This window comes from Solanum dulcamara, chromosome 10, assembly GCF_947179165.1.
Source record: "Solanum dulcamara chromosome 10, daSolDulc1.2, whole genome shotgun sequence".
Classification (NCBI taxonomy): Eukaryota; Viridiplantae; Streptophyta; class Magnoliopsida; order Solanales; family Solanaceae; genus Solanum; species Solanum dulcamara.
This window is the reverse complement of record NC_077246.1, coordinates 6,238,380-6,260,099: the sequence shown is the minus strand read 5'-3', so window position 1 is coordinate 6,260,099 and position 21,720 is coordinate 6,238,380. Positions and strand designations below refer to the sequence as shown.

The 21,720-nt window shown below is 32.0% G+C and overlaps 2 protein-coding genes across 3 annotated transcripts; one reads left to right on the top strand and one right to left on the bottom strand.

Moving 5' to 3' along the window:
• Positions 1-202: 202 nt before the first annotated feature.
• Positions 203-6,193, bottom strand: LOC129871263 (3-hydroxyisobutyryl-CoA hydrolase-like protein 5). Of its 2 annotated transcripts, none has more exons than XM_055946168.1 (16): positions 6,083-6,193; positions 5,717-5,786; positions 5,528-5,611; positions 4,926-4,994; positions 4,716-4,779; positions 4,432-4,505; positions 4,246-4,329; positions 4,071-4,155; positions 3,891-3,976; positions 2,457-2,578; positions 2,317-2,377; positions 2,134-2,232; positions 1,248-1,349; positions 1,126-1,167; positions 780-886; positions 203-454 (listed from the first exon to the last, which is right to left on the bottom strand). In XM_055946168.1, the coding sequence occupies exons 2-16, from the start codon at positions 5,747-5,749 to the stop codon at positions 412-414; spliced, it is 1,155 nt and encodes a 384-aa protein (XP_055802143.1). In that variant the 5' UTR covers positions 5,750-5,786; positions 6,083-6,193; the 3' UTR covers positions 203-411. The 2 variants fall into 2 exon arrangements, with proteins under 2 accessions (XP_055802143.1, XP_055802144.1); XM_055946169.1 differs by lacking the exon at positions 6,083-6,193 and adding an exon at positions 5,987-6,016.
• A 12,733-nt stretch (positions 6,194-18,926) lies between these two features.
• On the top strand, positions 18,927-21,238 carry LOC129870619 (heavy metal-associated isoprenylated plant protein 12-like). Its single transcript, XM_055945441.1, has 3 exons — positions 18,927-19,060; positions 19,529-19,613; positions 20,865-21,238. Exons 1-3 carry the CDS (start codon positions 19,052-19,054, stop codon positions 21,155-21,157), a joined length of 387 nt encoding a protein of 128 aa, XP_055801416.1. The 5' UTR covers positions 18,927-19,051; the 3' UTR covers positions 21,158-21,238.
• The last annotated feature ends 482 nt before the right edge of the window (positions 21,239-21,720 follow it).

Here is a 21,720-nt window from a genome sequence, read left to right as displayed (position 1 = left end):
TGCTGCCTTTTGAATTTGCTGAAATTATTGAATTTTAAGGTACCATTACTTCTTTAATAGTTTATTATCCATTTTATTCAGGAGAAAATAATTCATAACCTCGGGTATAGTGAGGGGATTAGGACACACAATAAATTATGTGGATTTGGATATTATTATCCTTTCTCTCTCTCTCTCTTGTAAATGATAAGAGAAACATAAATAAGCCAAAACCATTATTAAAATGTGAAGAAGATAGTACAGAACAAACAGTTTCTTCCGAGAATCGAGTTTATTGATTATTGTTATAAACCTATTACATCAGAAAATAATTTTGATGGAAGCATGCAGCACCAGCAAGAGTATGCTAAAATAACAAGGACTATAAGACCAACGGCCAACGCTATTAAACTGATCGTGTACTCTGATTTTTCACTGATGGCAATATGCTGAATCTTCATACTTTCCATCCCACCTGTTGATCAGATCACGTGCAACGATGAAGTTAATCACGATTCTTCTTTTTTCGGATACAACCTTAAGCAAGAACAATTGTATACACAGTATGTGTTGAGTAATGTAGTTTTGATGATTAACAGACACAGATGAAACATGTCAGTCAGCGTGGTTCTAAGATACACCATCAAGAGCAGCTAAGATCTGGTAATACTTTCAAGTCTAGGCATGAAATCAATACAGACAGAAGTGCAGAAATCTAGGAAAGGATAACTGTGATTCAAGGTAAATAAGTCAAACCTAAAGGAGTTCGAGTCCTACAACGAGATTGCACCAGTTCATACCTGTCTTGTTCATTTTCTGAAACCTTGAGCTCCAAATCTTCTTCAAATGGCTCAAAAACGAGGTTGACTCGCTCGTCCTCAACCTTTTCAAGAGTTGGAGGGTCCCACTGAGGATGATTAATTGCAGGTTAGACAATAATGTCCCAAGGCGGGGAGGAAGCAAAGAGAGCAGAGTTAGTGTAAAGATCTCAATGAGCAGATGTTCTAAATCTCATTTAAATCCATTACATAAATCATCAAAAAATGCTTTAATTTCCCAAAACGTAAGAATGCAACATGATCAAAACACAAAATGTCTTCGAAAACGTGTGTATAGTGTGTGTGTGTGAGAAAGAGAGAGTCATACTTTTGGAGAATTGTCCTTGTCAATGGTAAGAGCCCTGATACCCTTCACAATAAGAGACGGAATGCAAATTAGAGTCATGAAGATCAATTATATCAAAAGCTGAACAGCATTTCAGTGATTACCTCATAGACATCACCAGATATTCTCGATCTTAGTGTATTGATTGTAATTCTGAATTCTTTCTTCAGACATTCAGATAAAGTTTGCTTCCTCCCTTCCCGAATCTGAAAATATTTGAACATATATAAAACAGATACAGAGTATATAGCATGAGAGAAGACCAGAAAATTATGTTATGGAACTTAACAATTAGCAATGTAACATTAATAGGAATCTAAAAACTCATCAAATTGCTACTAAATATGCATCACAGGATTATGATTAAACATATCTTCCCCTTTTACACACTCATTAATAAGTTAAGCATGTCAATGCACGACTGGAAAAACTTGAAATGTATAACTGATGTAATATTTTCACCATATCCTTCAAAGAAAGCTCCATCTACAACTTATTAGGGCACGGATGTTGTTTGCACAAATCCAGTCTCACAATGAACCTACTAGTAACATGAAAAGTTGAACAAGTGTAGTCTGCGCCACTAGAATTCAAATGAAACAACAATTCTTTTGTCCTAATTCACATTTAGGTGCTATTTTGCATAAGTTTGAATGTCTTGGCTTCTTTACATTGAGGACAAGTTTGAAGAAGATAGACTATTTCAGCACTAGAGAAATTGAGAGCTGCTTTATCAAATACGAAGTGAATGTGACCATTTCGATGGTCCACTCTATGATAGACTATAAGGACTCAGAAAAAAAATAATTATATGAACCATCACTATATTTTTGCAGGAAAATATCCTTGATTAACCTTATCCACCTTATCTGCTATTTTTTACTTTTCGGGGGAGGGTGAGGGGGAATGTCTGAGGATTGGCAAGAAAAAAGAGAAGTGGGATTTCGCAGTATTAGATGTTTTTGTATGAAATATAAAGGAGGAACTAACCGATCTTAGAGTAACTTTTAGACCTGTTGGGGATGATCTTTTTAGGCCTTTAAGCACCGGCACAATCCAACCATTTCCTTCTTTGCCTGCCTCAGCTTCCTGAAAAGAAAGTAACCATCAAAGTGTTTAAGTTATATCTCTCACAAATTGTAATTTTCACAATGCAATGATAAATTATCTTACAAATGAACTAATAATCTCTGCAACAGAATCCTTGGAGAAGCACTCATCAATTATTGCCTGCCTGCGTGTGAGGTAAAAGGGATAACTCTTGGTTTCATCAAGAAAGGAGTACAGAATGCATTAATTAAGACAAATATTACTTTTTCAAGATACTTTCTTCATCGATCTGAACATCTGTTGAGAACTCCTTGATTGCAGATCTGATAGCAGCCTCTTCACCGGTGTTTAAACTTAATAAGTGTTTCTCTAGCTCAGGCAGTTTCTGACATTTTAAAAACAGCAGATTGAGTTAATACATCTCTGCACTTCGTAAAAAAAACAACAGAAAATACAATCTCAAGTCATTGATGAGATTGAACACTGTTTAAATTTATATATTTTAAAATACTTTGGTGCATATAGTTCTGCAGGGGCCATATCAATTTTTTCTGTACAGTTGGACGTGCCTGAACTGCTGCCTGGCGTAATAGTCCTACTGGAAAACAACAACATACCCAGTGAAATTCCACTAAGTGGAGTCTGGGGAGGGTAGAATGTATGCAGACCTTACACTACCTCAAAGAGGTAGAGAGGTTAATAGTCCTACTGTGAACTAGGGAATTTGGCAAGAGACAAATTCAACAGTGTTTATGCAGAAAGTGGTTTATGTCATTTGGGATTCGAAGAACATCAAATTAATAATGTACATACAAGTTCATCAGTATATAGGACAAAGTATTATAGTTCATTCTGGAATTGCAGGATATCAAATTGATTATGTAAATGAATTGCATGATATATCTCTACTTCCAAGCTATTAGCCGAAATATTCTGGTTGAAAAATGCCAACGAATTATAAGATATCAAAGAGATTGGAATGCATGTATGTTCTAAACCTCCTGGAGACTAATATCCCCAGGTATACTAACTACAATTTATTTGTGAGTTCTTCTGTATCAATTCATAGATAACATAATCAGGTTTAAGTTAAGTTCAGCTGATCCCCAACTTTATTTACCTTTTGCTTGGTAGTTTGTATTTCTTAACGCAAGTTCATTAACATATCTGAGAAGTTATCCAGCTATCTACCAATTGGTTAAATCGACCGATACAGGCAATCAGGCATATCATGTTGCATATAGTATGGGACAAAGTAGAATACAACACAGACAATAAAGGTAGTGTGCAACAAGATGTAACAGGAAAGTCAAAAAGAAAACGCCATAAAGATGTCACGGCAATGCTGAAACCTGGAGATTCATGACATAATCTACTGGAGTATTACTAACCACTTCTAGGTAGAAAAGCGGTGTGAGTATATGCATACAACAAGTAGAGCTATCCAAGGAAACAGAATTATTTGTATTATTGATATCCCATGTAAGATTGAGGTGATATTGTTTCGAAACACTCTATTCTGATGGTAGTCTAGCTATTCCAACTAAATTTATGGTCTACTACATGATAGGATATTCCAATTAAAACGTATGTCTGGTCTGTTAAGGAAAATAAAGTGTTTTCTATTTCATCCATGAAATAAAATCTTGCTTTATGATTTGTGTTTAGAATAAGAGAAATTTGTTATCGGAACTCACCTCCAAAGGTACAAAATGTGTGGCAAGTCCAGCAGCAACCAATTCTTTACCGTTCAGCCTCGCTCCAGTTAAACCCAAGTATTCCCCTACATAATAAATAGTAAATGCATCACAAGTTCTCCCTTGGTTCTTCGACTGACATAAATAACATCCTTATCCCAATGCTATGTTAATGCTTACCAAGTCTACCAGGAAACCGAGAGAGAATGTATGAGAAACCACAGTCTGTGTGGAAGCCTATACTTGCTTCAGGAGTGGAAAAAACCTATAAAACAAGAGTAAGATGCAATATAGTTCATGCAATACTTGAAGAAATAAAAGTACAATATGCAGTAGTAGATATGTTTGTACGAACCGTCTTTTCAGTCACAACAGAGAACTTCATTGGAGCCATTAAGGATGCACCTCCACCCATTGAGATTCCATGAACAAGAGCAACCTGTACAGTGCATAAAACAAAAGCCGCAGACGAGTTTTCAGAATCGACACTCTTGTTTCTGTTTCAATATAAGAATTTCAGAAGAGCATATGAATACTGCACCGTGGATTTTTTGTACGTATGGATGTGATTGCAAAGCCAATACATTCGATAAACAACTTCGAGACAGGAATCCTCTGTGAAGTACAAGTTCCAAATGCCAGTCAACAAATGGTAATTCAATAGTCTAAATATATATCACTCGGACTCTCCAAAAATGCTGCAGCACTGTGTCAGATCCTCCAAAAGTAGTGATTCGACACGCATCCGATGTCTTTTTTTTTTAGAGTCCGAGCAACATGGGTCTAAAGTAAACAACTGAACTTTTTACTGTTACAAAATATTACTTGAATTCCTGCCATTATAGAACATTTTCAAATCCCCACCAGCAGAAAAAGCCCGGCCAGCACCCTGTTCATTTTATGAAAAACGAAAACAAGGTTAAACAACATTTTCAAAATCCTCAGCTCAATCATTTGTTAGAGTAGCTAGAAATTACAAGAATTTAAGAAACAATAAAATTTGAAAATTTTGGAGAGCAAAAAGAGATTACAAACCTTGATGATAACAAATTTTGCATTCTCATCTTTCTCCCACTTCTCGAGATTCGCTGCCAGCAGTTCTACCTACTTAAAGGAAATGCACCAATGTTCTAAATGATATTTACATAGTCAGGTCAATAATAAGGTATTTAAAAATTAAAAGAAAATCTCTATGATATGTATTACTCCGTCCATTTCAATTTAGTTATCTAAGTTTTCTTTTCTAGTATGTTTAAAAAAGAATGTTGCTTTCTTTTTTTCACAACTCTTTTAATTTCAATTTTCTACTTGACATGTTTAAGACCGCCAGGTTAAAAGACATTTTGATATATTCTACATATCTTTAGTGCTCCTACTTTCTTAAAAACTTCATGCCAAGTGAAAGCCAAACAGACAAATTGAAAGGAAGGAAGTAATTGGAACTTTATGGGTTTAGAATCAACATTTTACCACATATATATGATCTAAGCTAAAGTTACTGAACCCTATAGGTTCTTCACTAGGTCCACCAAAAATCTTTACACTATCTGTGCATATAACTTAAATCCATTGAAAATGGTGTGTAATAAGAACTAGATCATTTCAAGAATTCTAAACATTCTAATTCTTCAACATACCACTTGGGGTGAAATGACATTCAACTGTTTCGGGCGATTTAAGGTTACAACTCTAGCATTTCCAAGTTCTTCAACCAGAACAACCTGAAATAAACAATCAAAAGAATTCAAGATCCACCAGCAGATAATTCATTGAAAAAATATGTAAAGAACTTAACTTTACATTCTTTAATTGAAATTTCAACTTACCTCTTCTTCTAGCTTTACTGTTTCTTGAGCCATGATTAATCAAACAGATATTTCCCAAAAAAACAAGAACCTTGACAAGGAAAGCACAATTTCAATCAAAAGAACCTTAAAGTACAAATACTTAGCATAATTTCATGAGTGGAATCTAAAGTTACAATAAATGATTGAAATGAGTTCAAAAATAAATTTTTTTGAAAAAAAACTTGTATAATATAATTTCACCAGCGAAATCTAGAATTACACAATGTATGCAATGTATGCAGAACTTACCTTTATTACTGAACTAAAGTTACAATAAGTGATTGAAATGAATTAAAAAAATAACTTTTTGAAAAGAAAAAAAAAAGAAGTTAGGATTCTACTTACAAGATCAAATTAGGATGCTGAAAGTGACTTGTAAATGCAATAATAAAACAGGAGCAATAGATGTTATGGAGTTTTTAAAGGGACTTATTATTAGTAGTTGGGGATGGTTGTTGGCTAATAAGTTTTCTTCCCATTGTCTGGTAACATCATTACCTACCTACCACTACTTTTTTTTCATTTTTTTTAATCCTGAATTTTGTAAAAAGAATCTAATATATTTTATATGAATTTTTCTTTTAAAATTAAAAAAATAAAAGAAATAATTTTTTTTTTCATTTTTGTTAGATATAAAAGATATACTTGGGTTATTTGTGAGTTACTTTTATAGCGAAAAATATATTAATTTTAAATCGCAAAGTTGAGGGATATATTAAGTCATCTTCCCTTTTTAAATTTTTTTTTTATTTATACACACTTTTTGAAAAGTGATACCCTGCATAAAAATCTCCTCCGTTTTAATTTGTTTGTCTTCTTTTGATTTAAAATAAAGTTTAAGAAAGTAATCGAGTTTTTAAATCTTGTAGTTTTAAATAAAGGATAAGTAGAATAAATCAAAATGTTTTTTGATTTTGTAATTTTAAACGTGTGGAAAGTTAAATTAAAAAGTAGCCAAAAAAAAATTAAAAAAAAAAAACTTTTTTAAGTGAGCTAAAAAAGGAAAGTAAGATAAAAAAAATTTGAAATAAATGGAGTATTAATTATTAGTATAATAATATATATTTCTCTTTCCATCGTAATTTATGTGCTTTTATTATTTTTAGACTTAAACAAAGTAAATTTTGTTTAACATATTAAAATGTTATCTTCTCATCGCATTGGCGCCAGAAAATTCACAATTTAATAATAAAAATTTCTAATAATTTTTTACCAACGAAAATTGTGATGAAATAATTAAGATTCCGAACAACTGAATAAGGTGACTTCACGAGTTGATTAACTAAGTTATCAATGAATTAAGGTCTCGAACGACTAAACAAAGTAACTGAACAAGGTGACTTCACGAATTAATTAACTAAGTTGCCACAAAAATTGTGATGAATGATTAAGGTCACGAACAACTGAAAAAGGTGACTTCAAGAGTTGATTAACTAAGTTATCAATGAATTAAGGTCTCGAACGACTAAACAAAGTAACTGAATAAGGTGACTTCACGAATTAATTAACTAAGTTGCCACAAAAATTGTGATGAATGATTAAGGTCACGAACAACTAAAAAAGGTGACTTCACGGGTTGATTATCTAACCCGTCCAGCAGCCCATATTGACCCGCTTGAGGAACTCTCGCCTCCTACCAACCCCCATTTTGAATTTTGTGCTGTAATGATACCTCAATACATGAAACACATGGCAACTAACAAAAACCTTAGTTACGTTGATATTTTTTATTTAATGTTTGGTTTAGTATATAATTTTGGAGTTTTTTTAAAAAAAAATCAAATGAATTTTAAAATTTTGGCTGATTTTAAAAAGTAAAAAAATTAATGACTTGACTAAATGATCGTTCGCTATATGGACAAAATGGTTTTGCAAAAACAGATGGAATTTTCAATTAATTCATAATGGTATGGATGAATCTTTTCTCAAACGAAAATAATATAGATGAGCCAAAAATTTAATGAATGGCATAAATGAGTTTTTTTTTCAAAGTTCGATGACATATTTGAGTCTTTTCCTATTAAAAATAATATGTATTGTATAATTTTTTTAAAAAATAATGCCTTTTCCTATTAAAAATAATATCTATTGTATAATTTTTTAAAAAAATAATATTTCTAAAAATATCCTCTATGTTCTTTAGTTTTGAACAATTTCAGGTGCAATTATCTTTAATCATGAGCATATACATTCATAACTTTGATATTGGTAATACTTATGAGTTTGGTTTGATTGTACTCCCTTTATTTCAATTTATTTAGCCTGTTTTGACTTGATACGAAATTTAAAAAATAAAGACTTTTAAATTTTATGGTCTCAAACTAAAGATATATCAAAATATCATTTAATCTTGTGGTTTAAACATGTCATGTGGAAAATTGAAATTAAAGAATTATTAAAAATGAAAAGAGTCATTCTATTTTTAAATGAACTAAAAAAATTAGGTAAAACAAATTGAAACAGATGGAGTATTAGTTATACATATGATAATATCAAATATAGTATAACTAGTTCTCGTATTAGTTAGCATAGGTTAAAAAAAATGTACCAAACAAAAAATTAATAATATCATAATTAATATATGTATTATTTTTTCTAATATCATCTACGAAACACCCTACTTTCTTTATTCAAATTTATGGACTGGGTTTTTATTGGGCTACCAAATGTCAAAGTGCAACACTATTAGACCAATAGAAAGTGACTGGGCCAGGCCTCGAGACCCCAAGATTATCTATTTGTAGGAGAAAAAATTACTTAATTGAGTACTTTTTAAAAATTAATTACTGATTTTAGCGATATTTTTTATTTATTACAATTTATAGCAATACATAGCAATATTATGATAAATCTATACTTGTATTAAAAGTGAATTATGCATACAATATAAATGTATTATAAATGTTTTAAAATATATATTATGTTTGTGTAGTAAGAAATTGACATAATGTATTATAAATCTATTAAAGTATGTGATAAATGTATTATCTATCTATAAAACTTGTATTATATATGTTTTATAAATAGTTCTCTGCAATATGTATTAAAACTGTATTATAAATATTCAGTAATTTTTTTTTTATTGCTATAGATGATAAATATTTTCTTAATATTATATATTTATCTAAGTTTCCCTTTGTAGGAGGACCAATTGGGTTGAAAAGATGTTGAAAGTAGCCATTATTTGGGCTGCTATTTAAGTTTTTGCGACAAACTATTTAAAGTTTACCCAACTTTTATTTTGCATTCTTCTTATGCCCTCATTAATATTATAAATTAATAATTTTTTAAAAGTACATATATATCTAAGATAATTTAGTGACATATGATTCTATTGTGTTTTATTTTTTTAATTAAAATTTAAATTTAATTGAAGCTCATCTCTAACTTTTCTTATTGCATTCAAAAGTTTCGGCGTTACCACGACTGCAAATCTTTTTGAGTGTATGTAAAATGATTTTTTTGTACTCACATAATGCTTTAGGTATTTTTTTGTCACTGTCGATTTTGTGACACCTTTTAAATGAGAAGCCATTTTTCATATGGTTTCAAGAAATTTCTTATGTTACTTATATAATTTATTCTCTAACCATCATACAACAAATGTTTTTAGCAAAGATACAATGAATAATATTTGATTATTAAGAAACAATGATCATTAAGTATAATGAGTTTATTTTTATGATCATTAAGTATAATGAGTTTATTTTTACAATGAATCATTGAATTTATTTTACAATGAATCATTTAACAAAAAAAATATATAACAATGAATCATATACATGCGTTGTACTTTATGTATAATGAATTATTTTTTTTTGTATGAATTCAGTAAATATGATACATAATTTAGTAACATAATGATTTTGATGTATTTATTGTACTTTATGTTAAATAAATTTATTTTTTTATGTGAATTCAATAAATATAATACATAAATTAGTAAGATATAATGATTTTGATACAATCAAAATTAACTTTCGTTGAATCTCAAAACACTATTTAAATTAATAAATATTAATTTATCAATTAAATAATATCTCTATAAAATAATATTATTTTATTATTCATCTATATTAATTTAGTGAGGTCTTTAATATATATATATATATATATATATATATATATATATATATATATATATATATATATATATATATTATTTTTTCTTCTCTTCTTGGTCTTCTTATTGTTGTTTCCATATATATATATATATATATATATATTATTATTATTATTATTATTATTTTTTCTTCTCTTCTTGGTCTTCTTATTGTTGTTTCGACTAGAAAAACAAAAATGAGAAGTGAGACCTTGACTGACATAGACATCAGCATTCCAGCTGGAAAAACTTCGACATGTGTTGGACTGTTGGTTACAATTTTTAAGGAGCAGAGCTTCCAAGAAATATATATAACAAGTCATATCTGATAAAATTAATCGATAAAAATATGATAAATCTAATCTGTTCCAATTTAATATATTATTGATCTATTTATTTATTAACTTAATTTATTTGAATTTGCTGAATCAACATATTTAAAAATTAGACTGATACGTAGTTTAAATTTATCATTAAGAAATTTTTATCAAAATATTCTTAAAAAGACAATTGTTTTGTTTGATATGTAATATTTTTTTTTATAAGTTCTTAAACAAGTTATAAAAAAAATTGAAATTTAGTAAGTATTAAACGAATTGAATTAAAATTAGTTTGTTACTGTAGTTCAACTTAAATAGCTTTTGAATGGCTTGACCTACTACTTCAACTCATTTTGATTGCTCAAATTCAATCCAACCCATAAAATTCTAGGTAACAAATCAATAATTTGTGAATTCCATAAAATTTAGAGAAAAGTACGTAGGGATGGAGCAATTAATTACATGATGGAGATGAGTACATTTATTAGATGTGTGAATAATATAATATTATAGTAGAAGAAAACAAAAGTTGACTGGCTTAGAATGAGCAAATGGAAATAGTGAAAGAGTACCCTTGATTCTTGAGGCAAATTAATTTCTAGGGAATTAGATTTCTTGTCCTTGATTGATTTCTTTTTGAAAAATCAATTAGTAAATTATTGACACTTACGTCCCTTATATTATAGAATTTCTTTAGTGACACAATTACAAAAATATACCTCTTGTATGATAAAATCAAACATAAAAGAAGTCTCTTAATTTAGGAACTTTTTATATTTCATTTTGACGTATTTTATACGACGATGATCTGAATTGAACATAAATAAAATAATAAAAAATTTATATAGTCAAATAGAGAAAGGGTGACCCCATAATAATTATTGTTGTTGTTAAAATGAATATATTGTTGACTTACTTGGTCTTTATTTATTTGGTTTTTTTTTCCTCCAAAACATCTTCTCGACTTTTCCATATGTACACATTCTATAAATATTTTATGTCCAAGAATTAGTAACAGATTAGACAAACTATAACATGTTTTATATATGAAAATTAAGTTATTTTTCTTTCTTCTAGGTCTGATTATTAACTAATTAAGAGAGTTTAGCTTATATTATATTTATTAATAAATTTATTGTATGTATACGTTCACTGTCATGAAATAAAATGAATATAAGTATTAAAAAAATTACGGCATTACTAATTGACATGACTTTAGTTAAGAACAATTCGATACATAAAATAGCTCAAATTAGCAGAGTTCGAAAAAGGGTTGTACCTTACTCAAGAGTTGTGATGTAGAAAGTTGTAGATAGTTTAATCTAATTCAAGTATTAGTAGTTGTTTTTATGATTCAAACTCAGATAAATAACATGACTCCAAGTATTGAAATTAGTGCCATTTTTGAAAATTTGAAGACTAATCTTTGTAATTATTTTGGACCGTTGAAGACGTTATTTGGTTTTCCATCACCTTCTTCCTCACGTCCACGTAATATATTCAAAATGCAATGACTCTTGATGAGTTGACGAAGATAGACTCATTAGGGCGTGTTTGTTACCATAAGAAATGTTTTTTTAGAAAAATAAGTGAGCTTTTTAAATCTATTTTTTCGTGAAGATTATATTATCGCAAAAGTGTTTATGTATAATTTAGGTAACATTATATATGGGGGGTGGAAGAGGCGATCAAAGGGTGATGTTTGGGGATGAGGAGACAATTAACATGAAATGTCACTTAGGAAACTTATCATTTTCCTTTTCCATTAGGGAAGTGAGAATGATCCACATTGGATCGGGACAAGATCATTGGACTTCTTATATAGCTTGGACAATCTTTCTCCCTAGCTAAGCTTTTAAGGTGTGATTTAGATATAAGATTCATTTCTTAACATGGTATTAGAACATACACATGTATAGCTGATGTGGGCTCTGAGATCGTGCGGGGAAGGGAGGATGATAATTAGAGGCTGATCCAGGATTTAGAGACTCTGGGTGCCAAGTAGACTTATTGATTACTGGGCAATGGAAATTTTAAAAAGTTCGATGGAAGAGTTCGGGTTTGAAGATAAAGAAAAAAAGGAAGAGAAAGAGGACAAAACTTTTGTTTATGTTTAGTCAAATAATTTTTTTTTTAAAAAAGTGCCAGCGGGATTCGATCCTACATTATAAGACTTAAACTTCGCCCCTTTACCACTAGCACCACAGAGTACTTTTGTTCTATGGGTGACACATCTTTAATTTATATACATATTCTATATATATGCCTAATATACATAGAGTTTCCGTCGAAGCTTGTGGTTAGCGTGGCACCCCTTCGTATATACCTAGATTCGCCCCTGGTGATAATATACCCAGGTCCATGACTATACACGCTCTAGTTTGGACAGTGTCTGGATGTGGGGTAGGGATGAGGGTGATGAGAATCTAGAATGATCCCCTATTAAATCAACATGAGATTCCTAGACTACTTATATGACTTAGGAAATCCTTCCCTTTGTAATGACCTAGCCCGTCATTACTAAAAATATCTGTGATAAAGGTATACAAATCTCTTTCGTCATAAAACTAGGATCAATTCCTTGGTATGCGAGTGCACTGGTTGTGAATTAAGATCGTACTATGCTCCTATCTCAAAGTTGAGTTGAAAGTGTCTTTCCGATTTAGTTTTGGGCTTGAGTTCAAACTATGGTCAACTTCAAAAAGACCATAACTTTTATCTTATAAAGAATTAGGATCCCTAACCTGTCAAATTAAATTTATATGAGTCCTCTTTCTAATGCCACCGAATTTATCTCATTTGAAATTTGGAGTAAAAAGTTATGCTCATTTTACTGAGCATTTTCTATGCTAGGCCACCAGAGCGGAATTTAGGCTGCCAAAGCGGGATCCGACGGTCTAAAAGCTAAAAAGGACGTCTTTTTATTATCTGTTTCTTCCCCTAAGTGCCAAAATAGATGAGAGTTACCCTAGAAATCCCCAAGCAGATGTTCTAGGCTTGGAGAGAAGGAAAAAAGAGATTTCTAGCGCAAGGCTACAACCCACAGATTTCAGGCCAGTCTCTATAGTTTTTCCCTTCAGAAGTCAAGGATCGTTCATTAATCCTTTTATAACTGCTTGGCGACCAGGTAGGCTAGATTTTCTCAATTGAGTAGTTATAAATTCATTCTCATTGCTTAATATAATATGGATTGATGGGAGATTTCATGCCTAGGCCTTCGGGCATGAAGTCTGGATGGTTAAATGATTGTCAATTGTTGTTTTGAGTGAGAATGTATGATGTGGATCATGATTATTATGTGACTAGGATAAAGGTCCAATATTTGAATGTTAATCTTGGTGAAACTACTTAGAAGACCAATAATTCTTGTGAGATTAAGTGTAGATAATGGTTGGGTTCTAACGGAATCCTGAGACTTGGGAATTATGGGCTATTGATGTATATAAAGGGATGTGGTTATACAATAAATATGTGTATTTATGTTGATTATTCCCTGTGAATTATTTGAGTAATGCGAATCATAAAAATAAAGGATGAATGTGAATGATTTAGTGTTGATAGTCTCTTGCCATGAACCTATTTGATTACCTGTGGTTATAGGTTATGGTTTAGTCTATATCATATAGAGACTCTTAATAGTATTTGAGTAATGTTGTGATGTCTATCATGCATTTAATTATTATGGTTGAGTGATTGATATATTGTGATTGGTCTACATATTCAAGACTGTGAAATCTATAATCTTGAATTTGCTTGACTAAAAGTGATACATTGATTAAAGAAGACTTGATAAAATATTATTAATAAAGGAAAAGATAGAATGAAACCAATGAAATAACTATTTGTGAACAATTGCATGCAATGAACCTGTTACGTACTTGATTGTGCAAGTATATGAACTATTCATTGTGGACTGTGATTGTGGTTGTGATATTATATCGGGTTTCACATTTTGACACATATATTGGATCGGGTGTCACGTTTTGACACATATATAGGATCAAGTATCACATTTTGACACGTATATTGGATCAGATATCACATTTTAACACATATATAGTTTGAGTATGGTCTATAGAAAGAACCATTATGTGACTATCATCTGTGAATTGATCTTGACTATATGGGTGATGATAGAGAAACTGACCTGAATATAATTGAGCATACCCATCCTGTGTAATAATTGATATGAAAGGACCGAAGGTCCAAGTGTAACCATATTGAATGTTGTATTTGAGATTTACCCTCTGAAACTATATATTTCTCTTGAAATGGTAAGTTTATAATGTGTTTCTGTATATGCCTGTTCAGATTATATTATGGGTGCTAAATGTGTCGACATCATAGTTATGAGGTCATGGGTAAATAAGTGGAGAGCCATTGATGTTTTTTTTTAATGGGATTAGTGACTTAGAGTCAAATATTGATGATGTCCTATTGGTACATGTGTTAAATGGGGGAATTGGAAAGAATTTGGAGATTCTGTCTCCGGATAGGCCGCCCTAGCCAGAGGAATCCCGTTGTGGCAAGGCCACCAGAGCGGGATAGGTCCCACCACCGAGGGCCAGTACGGACCAAAAAGGAGCTTAGGTCCCATAAATGTTTACCTCTTCCAAGTGAAATGTTAATTATCCTAGGTCCATGTTGGTGCGAAAACAAAATATAATAGACGGGTTAGACAGAGTTAGTAGTGTCCCGTAGTTGTGAAACTCTTCTATGTTATAGAAGGACTAGGCCTTTGTAACGCCTTGAAAATTCTATGTCAAGATCCGAACCATTCTTCATAGGTGTATAGGCTTCAACCCGATGACTTCTAATTTCATATATGAGTTAGGATCAATTCCTAAGTATTTGATGTGTTTAGGGGTTATAAGGGATCTCTAACACCAAGTCAAGTCCAAAGAATTCCCATCGACTAAGTTTCCGAATGAGTTCGTATAAAGGTCAACTTCAAATGACTATATCTCCTAGAATATGAAACATTGGGGGTCCCATAACCTACCAAATTAAAGGTATTTGAGTCTTCTTTCCAACGCCATCAAGATTGCAATTTTTGAAGTTAAGAGTCAAAAGTTATGACCATTTTACTACCTACTAGTACTACAGGAATTTCAGGCTTGGGTGACCACTGCAGGATTTTCAGGCCTGGCGCTCCAGTGGCGCGATGCGCCACTATAGCGCCAGAAAATAGCCTCAGTAGTTTGGTTCCACTATAAGGCCTGCAAGGTTTTCAAGCCTATTTCCCAGAACTCAGGAAACTTGGGCTTGGCGCTGTAAGGGCGCGACGCGCCACTATCGCGCCATAAAACAACCTCAGTAGTTTGGTCTCTAGCGCGATGCGCCACTATTAGGTTGCAGGGTTTTTAAGCCCATTTTTGCTTGGCGCTGCAATGGCGCGACGCGCCACTATAGCGCCAGCAGAGTTTTAGCCCATTTTCCTGATTTTAAGGGCATTTTAGTCTTCTCTTGTGTTACAACCAAAAGTGAGGTCATTTTGTTGGTGTATTTCACCTATTAAAGAGGCTTCTAAGTCTCCTTCACTCTTTTCACTCTCACTCACACTCTAAGAACAAAAATCCCTAACCTCCCAGGTGCTCTCAAAGTCTCCTTCTTCCTCCATCTCCAAGAAGATCAAGTCTCCATTTCCTTTCAAGTTTTTCACTCAAGAGTTGACTCCTCAAGGTATGTGAGTTTTCATCCATGGGTTCTTCCACCCATGGAGCCCAATTATTTTCTGAACTTGATATTTCAAATTCTAATGATAAATCTTCATAGGCTTTTACACAATGACTCTAAATGCATATATTATGATATATTTTAAGTTTCTTTACATATATTGATGTATATTGATAAAGTTGCTGTCATGTGACCAGGAGGTCACGGGTTCAAGCCTTGGAAACAGCCTCTGGCAGAAATGCAAGGTAAGGCTGCGTACAATAGACCCTTGTGGTCGGGCCCTTCCCCGGACCCTGCGCATAGCGGGAGCTTAAGTGCACCGGGCTGGCCTTTTTTTTTTTAATTTCATCAGGTGAATGACTTGCAAAAATGTCTATATGAAAGTTCAAAAAAAGTGTTAAGGCATATATGGTGGGTTGTTTAAGATGTGTATTTTGATGCATTTCCATCACCCTTATGCATACAAGTATTCTTTAAATGCAGTTGGAGGTCTTTATGAATTGAACCCACCTAGTCTTCTTATATTGAATGATGATGTAAGGGCTTTTAGTCAAAAAAAGGATTCAATGTGAAAGGAAAATTCTCACATTCTTGAATCAAATGAAATGATTTAAGGAGCTATTCCACCGGTGAAGATGTGATGTCTGAAATTTATACAATGCCTATGTCATTATGATACTTAAATATTATTCCATGGGATTGACCTAGCACTGAATGTAGCATGTAGATGGGGACTCGACCTAAGGGGTCCTTAATTAAAGTCTCATGTTACATTAACTATGCGCCAACATAAGAGCCCTTGTAGGCTATTTAGGCTAGTGGATCCACAATTAGCCAATAAAGTTAAAGTTATAGAACGTTAAAGTTGACGGAGTCCTACCCGACAAGTAGACTCCCGTGCCAACGTAGGGGTTATGTTGGATTCCATGTAATAGCTCTCATGGTCTCAAATATTAGTTAGGGTCACTTCCCCATAAAAATGAATATTTTAAAGTTTCCTATGATCATGTCTAATGCATGCATTCACTTATGCATATTGCTTACTAATGTCTTTCTTATGTTCTTCATTTCATAGCATACTCACATACTTAGTACATTCAAAATACTAACGCATACTTTTGCCTACATGATATCACTATGTAGGAACCGACGTCGCTCCTCGATCTCCTCCACGTGGCTAACTCATATTAGTTTAAAGATTTGCTTGTGGTGAGTTTCCATGTTTCAGGAACAACATCCTTTTTATTCTAAACTTTTGATATGTAGAATAGTAAGACTTTTATTAAAAGCATTTCGTGACACTTATATTGAGGGTGAGTTAGGGACATGTCTTAGCTCCGCCAAGTCTATTAGTAGAGGTATGTTTGGACATAAATGAAAAAATGCTTTTATTTCCGCTTATTATTGTTTACCATTACCAATGAAATGCTTAATGAATGCTAAGAGGCTTAGGTGAGGTACCTTCAGGTGTCTCATTCGTCGTGTTACGTCTAGGCCCTAGACTTGAGTCGTGATAGCCTTGATCTATATAAGAGTTGGCAGTGGACCAACTAGAAGGGATGAAAGTTAGGCTTGAACTACTTTAATGAGGTTAATGGAAATGATAATAGTTTGTACATAAAGGTTTGGCGAGTATATTTTCTTAAAAGCATGTCTTCTTCTTGTTAATTTCTTTATATTATGTCATGGGTGTCAGGTTAACCAATGATGCCTACCAGTACGTGTGGTTTGTACTGATACTACTCTTGCTATGCCACTTGACATAGTCTAGTTGCAGGTCAATGATGTTTCTTAGGTGAAGACGAAGATGATTCTCCAACTGCTTCTACTCTTTCTTTCTTATGGTGGGAGCTATGTCATTACCTTATTTATATTTTGTATCTTTAGAAGCTCTTGTACTTGTTTAGATTAGTATCCTTGGGGGTGTTAGATTGTTCCTTGTAATAAACGATCAGAGTTTTAAGTTGATATATATAGTGATTTCATAACTCTTTTGGCCTATTATTGGTAATTAAACTTTTGCATGATATTTTTTAAGGGTTCTCCTACCTAGTGTAAGAGTAGGTGCCCGCACGGTCCGATAGGTTGGATCGTGGCTCCCTTTGAGCTAGTTTTCGAGTGTGAGTTAGGCCCAGGAGCGGCTCTATGCCTTCCAAAATAAGGCACTTGCCTAGTTGGTGTGAGTTAGGCCAAGGGGCGGCTCTATGCCTTCCAAAATAAGGCACTTGCCTAGTTGCCTTAGGCCCCCTAAGTTTGAGGAGCCTCATTTTTTGCAATAATAAAATTATTATAGATATTTTAAAAAAATTATATTGTCCATTTCAATTTTTAGTTTAATATTTAAAAGTCTTTTTTATTTTTTTTATTAAACTTCAAAACTCATGTGAAGTTAAAATCAGACAAACAAACTGAAATGGTGGAAATACTATTTATAGAAAAAATAAAATTTTCATATAAAAAGAAAAAAGCATTAATCGCAAAATATTTTTTTATGAAATATATTAATAACTTTGATATTAAATCAACTTTCAATAAGTACTAAGTATTATTCAAAAGTTTAATGCTCCAATTTGTTTTTAACTTAAGGCCATGCACCAAAGTGCTTGAGCCACCCCCAGTTGAAGCCCAAAGAGTCTTTTTCTAATTTATAAAATTACTTTTTACTAAAATATATTGTAACAAACTAAATATCAAAAATTTTGAAAAACATTCTCACATATATTTTCCTCCATGACCCTTAATGACTTATAATATATGTCATCTTCATACGTCATAACGTACTGATGATCAGTGGAAGAGCCACGCCTTGTAGGTTCATTCGAACCCTCTTCGACAGAAAATTATATTATTTATTTGTGATTAAAATAATTTTTTATGTGTATATAATAGATGCCGAACCCCCTTTGATTAGTTCGTGTCTACTTCTTCAGATTTTGAATTCTCTTAGTTACAATTCTAATTTCGTCACCGCTGATAATACTAATCACTGGCATTGTCGTAAATCTTTAATGCGTGTTATTTACGACTTGCAAGTGAATATATTTCTATTTCCACCCTATCCCTTATAAATATCCTCATAATATAAACTCTTTCCTCAAGACAATTTCTCAAGCATTTCAAAAAAAATAAATCCTCTTTCACACCTCTTTCTTTCCAAGAAATAACATTATCTCATTCTCAAGTCAGTAGTTTTATTCCCTTTTTCAAACGTAGAGAATGAATAAGGTATTTATATATGTATATTTTAATGTTTCTTTACTAATTAATTTGAGTCCAGTTTTAACTGAAAAATGGCACCTAGCTAGCAAAGTGGCAATATATACTGTTTAATTGATTGTGGTATTGCTAACTTTCTGTCATAGGGACAAATCTAGGGTATAGGGTGCGAATTTTTGAGAATCGGTATGTTTTGAATAAATCTTATATTTATATTGAGAAATTTATTAATATATATAAACTATTTGTGAGGAATTCAGTAGCAAAGTAAGCTCTTGATCCGATCATAAAATGAAATTTTCCTCAATTTGTTATCCTACTCAATGATGGGTTGAATATGCTTGGACACTTAAATGAAGTTTTTTTAAAAAAATAAAATTACAATCATTGAAAAAAGCATAAACTTTAAATTTAGAATCTTCTACTTTTTGAATTGGTTGTTCATTAACGTATGCTCTTATAAAAAAAATTGGGCAGCAAAAGGTTGTTATTGGGTTATCGATACATGGTAAGGATAAAAGATCACGGTCCAAGGCTTTCAAGATTGCCGTTTCTCAGCCAGGTATGTACAGTACGTGTCATTTATTTATTAGTTAGGTACATACAATCCGTATGAGTGAGTTTTTACCAGCATATATTTCCTCCGTTCTATTTTATGTGATACAGTTTAAAAAATGATTGGATTTGGAAACACTAAATTCTAATAAATATGTGAAGTCCATAAGCAAGGCTATGTAGTGCCTTTTCCTTCATCGAAAAATTAATATTGTGTAAATACGATTAAAATGAGATTTATTTTTATATATACAAATTGTTGAATCTCTTTAATACAAGGGAAGACTCTAGTGTAGTGGCAAAAATGGTTCAAAATTATTTTAGATTACAAATTCAAATCTCAAATATGATATATACTAGTACTTGTTGAACCCTCACTACTGAAAGAACAGAATTTAGCAACGGACAAATTTTATTGTTAAAACAACAAAAATCCATTATTGATACTATTTAATAACAAATTAGCGATGAAGTTTGTAACTAATTCCAGATTATTTTTTCCTGGTAGTGCCTCCTACATAAATTCCTAACATCGCCACTAATCAACTCATTGTTGGGTAGGCCAAGGGCGTATGCGGGGGGGGGGGGGGGGGGGGGGGGGGAGGTCACCGGGTTCACTTGAACCCATGCTCTTCTCTCGAGATCACATATAGTAGTGTTGTATTTTAAAAAAATATATTTAAATATAGCTATGCGAACCCACATTCAGTATCATATAATGTAAGATTGAGTGCACCTCTCTAAATGAGGTTAAAAATTTGAATCTTATACCTATCTTGTTTTATTTTTCTTTCTAAAATTAGGTAATACCTCTCTCAGGGGTTATTGGTAGCACCTTTTTGTGTTTTAACTAATATTTTTTTTGTTTTACTTTAATTTTTCAAAATTTTCAAGTTTATCACCTTGGAAATTACTAATTTTTTAGCACTGTATAATTTGTATATAATTAAACCAAATGTGTATTTTAAAACTAGCAGTACTATATGATATAACATACAATCAATGGTTCAACTGATCTCAATTCCTTCGACATGGAATATAACTATATATAAAAAAATATTATTTGATATAGATAAGAATTAGTTTTTAATCTATAATTTTAGAATTTAAGCGACAAGAACCTAAATATCAAATCGATCAAATATATATTTTAGATCCACCTTTTGTAATAGTGCATCCATCCTCTCGAAATCCTTAATACGCCTTGGCTAGGCCACTAATCCTTGAAACTCATATTTATTTTTGTATGTCCTTCTAGGTGTGAATTCAGCAGCTATTAAAGAGGGAGAAAATAACCAGTTAGAAGTGGAGGGTAACCAGATTGATGCAGCAGTGCTAATCAAACGGCTTAGGAAGAAATTGAAGAAGGGAGCAGAGTTGTTGAGTGTTGGCCCTGTTGACAAGAAAGATGGTAACAAAAAAGAGGATCCAAAAATAGAATTAGTTCCAATGATGCAATGGCCATCTTATAATTACCCATATCATGTTGTACCTCAATATCCATTTTATGAAGTTACAGAGTCATACCCAGGTGGCTGCTCAATTTTGTGAATTCGTGATGAATATATGATAATGTGTAAGCAGTGTCGACTTATTGTTACAATTCAAATACTATATAAGTTTAAATTTGAAGTTATTGAGTTTTATACTAACACTTTACTTCCATCTTAAACTAATATGTACATTATTTTTCAAGTAGTGTTGCTTTTTGTGTATAGATGGATATTTTGCATACATGAAATATTATACTTCTATATGAGATAAATAGGGCTAGTGAATCATCATTCAGCAGTTTTTGTTTCTTTCTTGAATTTAATTCCTCTTTGTTTTGGAATGGATAGTTTGATATCAAAAAGTAGTGTGACTTTCTCTAGATAGTAATAAGGCCACAACTCACAAGTAAACAGGGGATAATAGCTAAACTAAAAGAGGTACTGGAATGGACCTTAATTTCATGAATAAGTTGCATTTATGGAAATAATGCAACTTTTATTAAATAGTTTTTTTTTAATTTCTCACTTGATGTCTGACATATATACTGAGTTCCGACTAAATTCGGTTCGCACATTGCAAGTCCATTCCTAGTGGTTCAAACATGATACCTCTGATTAAAA

What these genes read in the sequence shown, in the direction of transcription:
- LOC129871263 (XM_055946168.1), bottom strand. Translation starts at nt 5,749, where the DNA reads ATGGCTCAAGAAACAGTAAAGCTAGAAGAAGAG. An exon ending in CAGAGATTATTAGTTCATTT is followed by an intron (nt 2,233 to 2,316) that starts GTAAGATAATTT and finishes CTTTCTTTTCAG; the next exon opens with GAAGCTGAGGCAGGCAAAGA. An exon ending in TATCTGGTGATGTCTATGAG is followed by an intron (nt 1,168 to 1,247) that starts GTAATCACTGAA and finishes CTTATTGTGAAG; the next exon opens with GGTATCAGGGCTCTTACCAT.
- LOC129870619 (XM_055945441.1), top strand. An exon ending in GATTGCCGTTTCTCAGCCAG is followed by an intron (nt 19,614 to 20,864) that starts GTATGTACAGTA and finishes ATGTCCTTCTAG; the next exon opens with GTGTGAATTCAGCAGCTATT.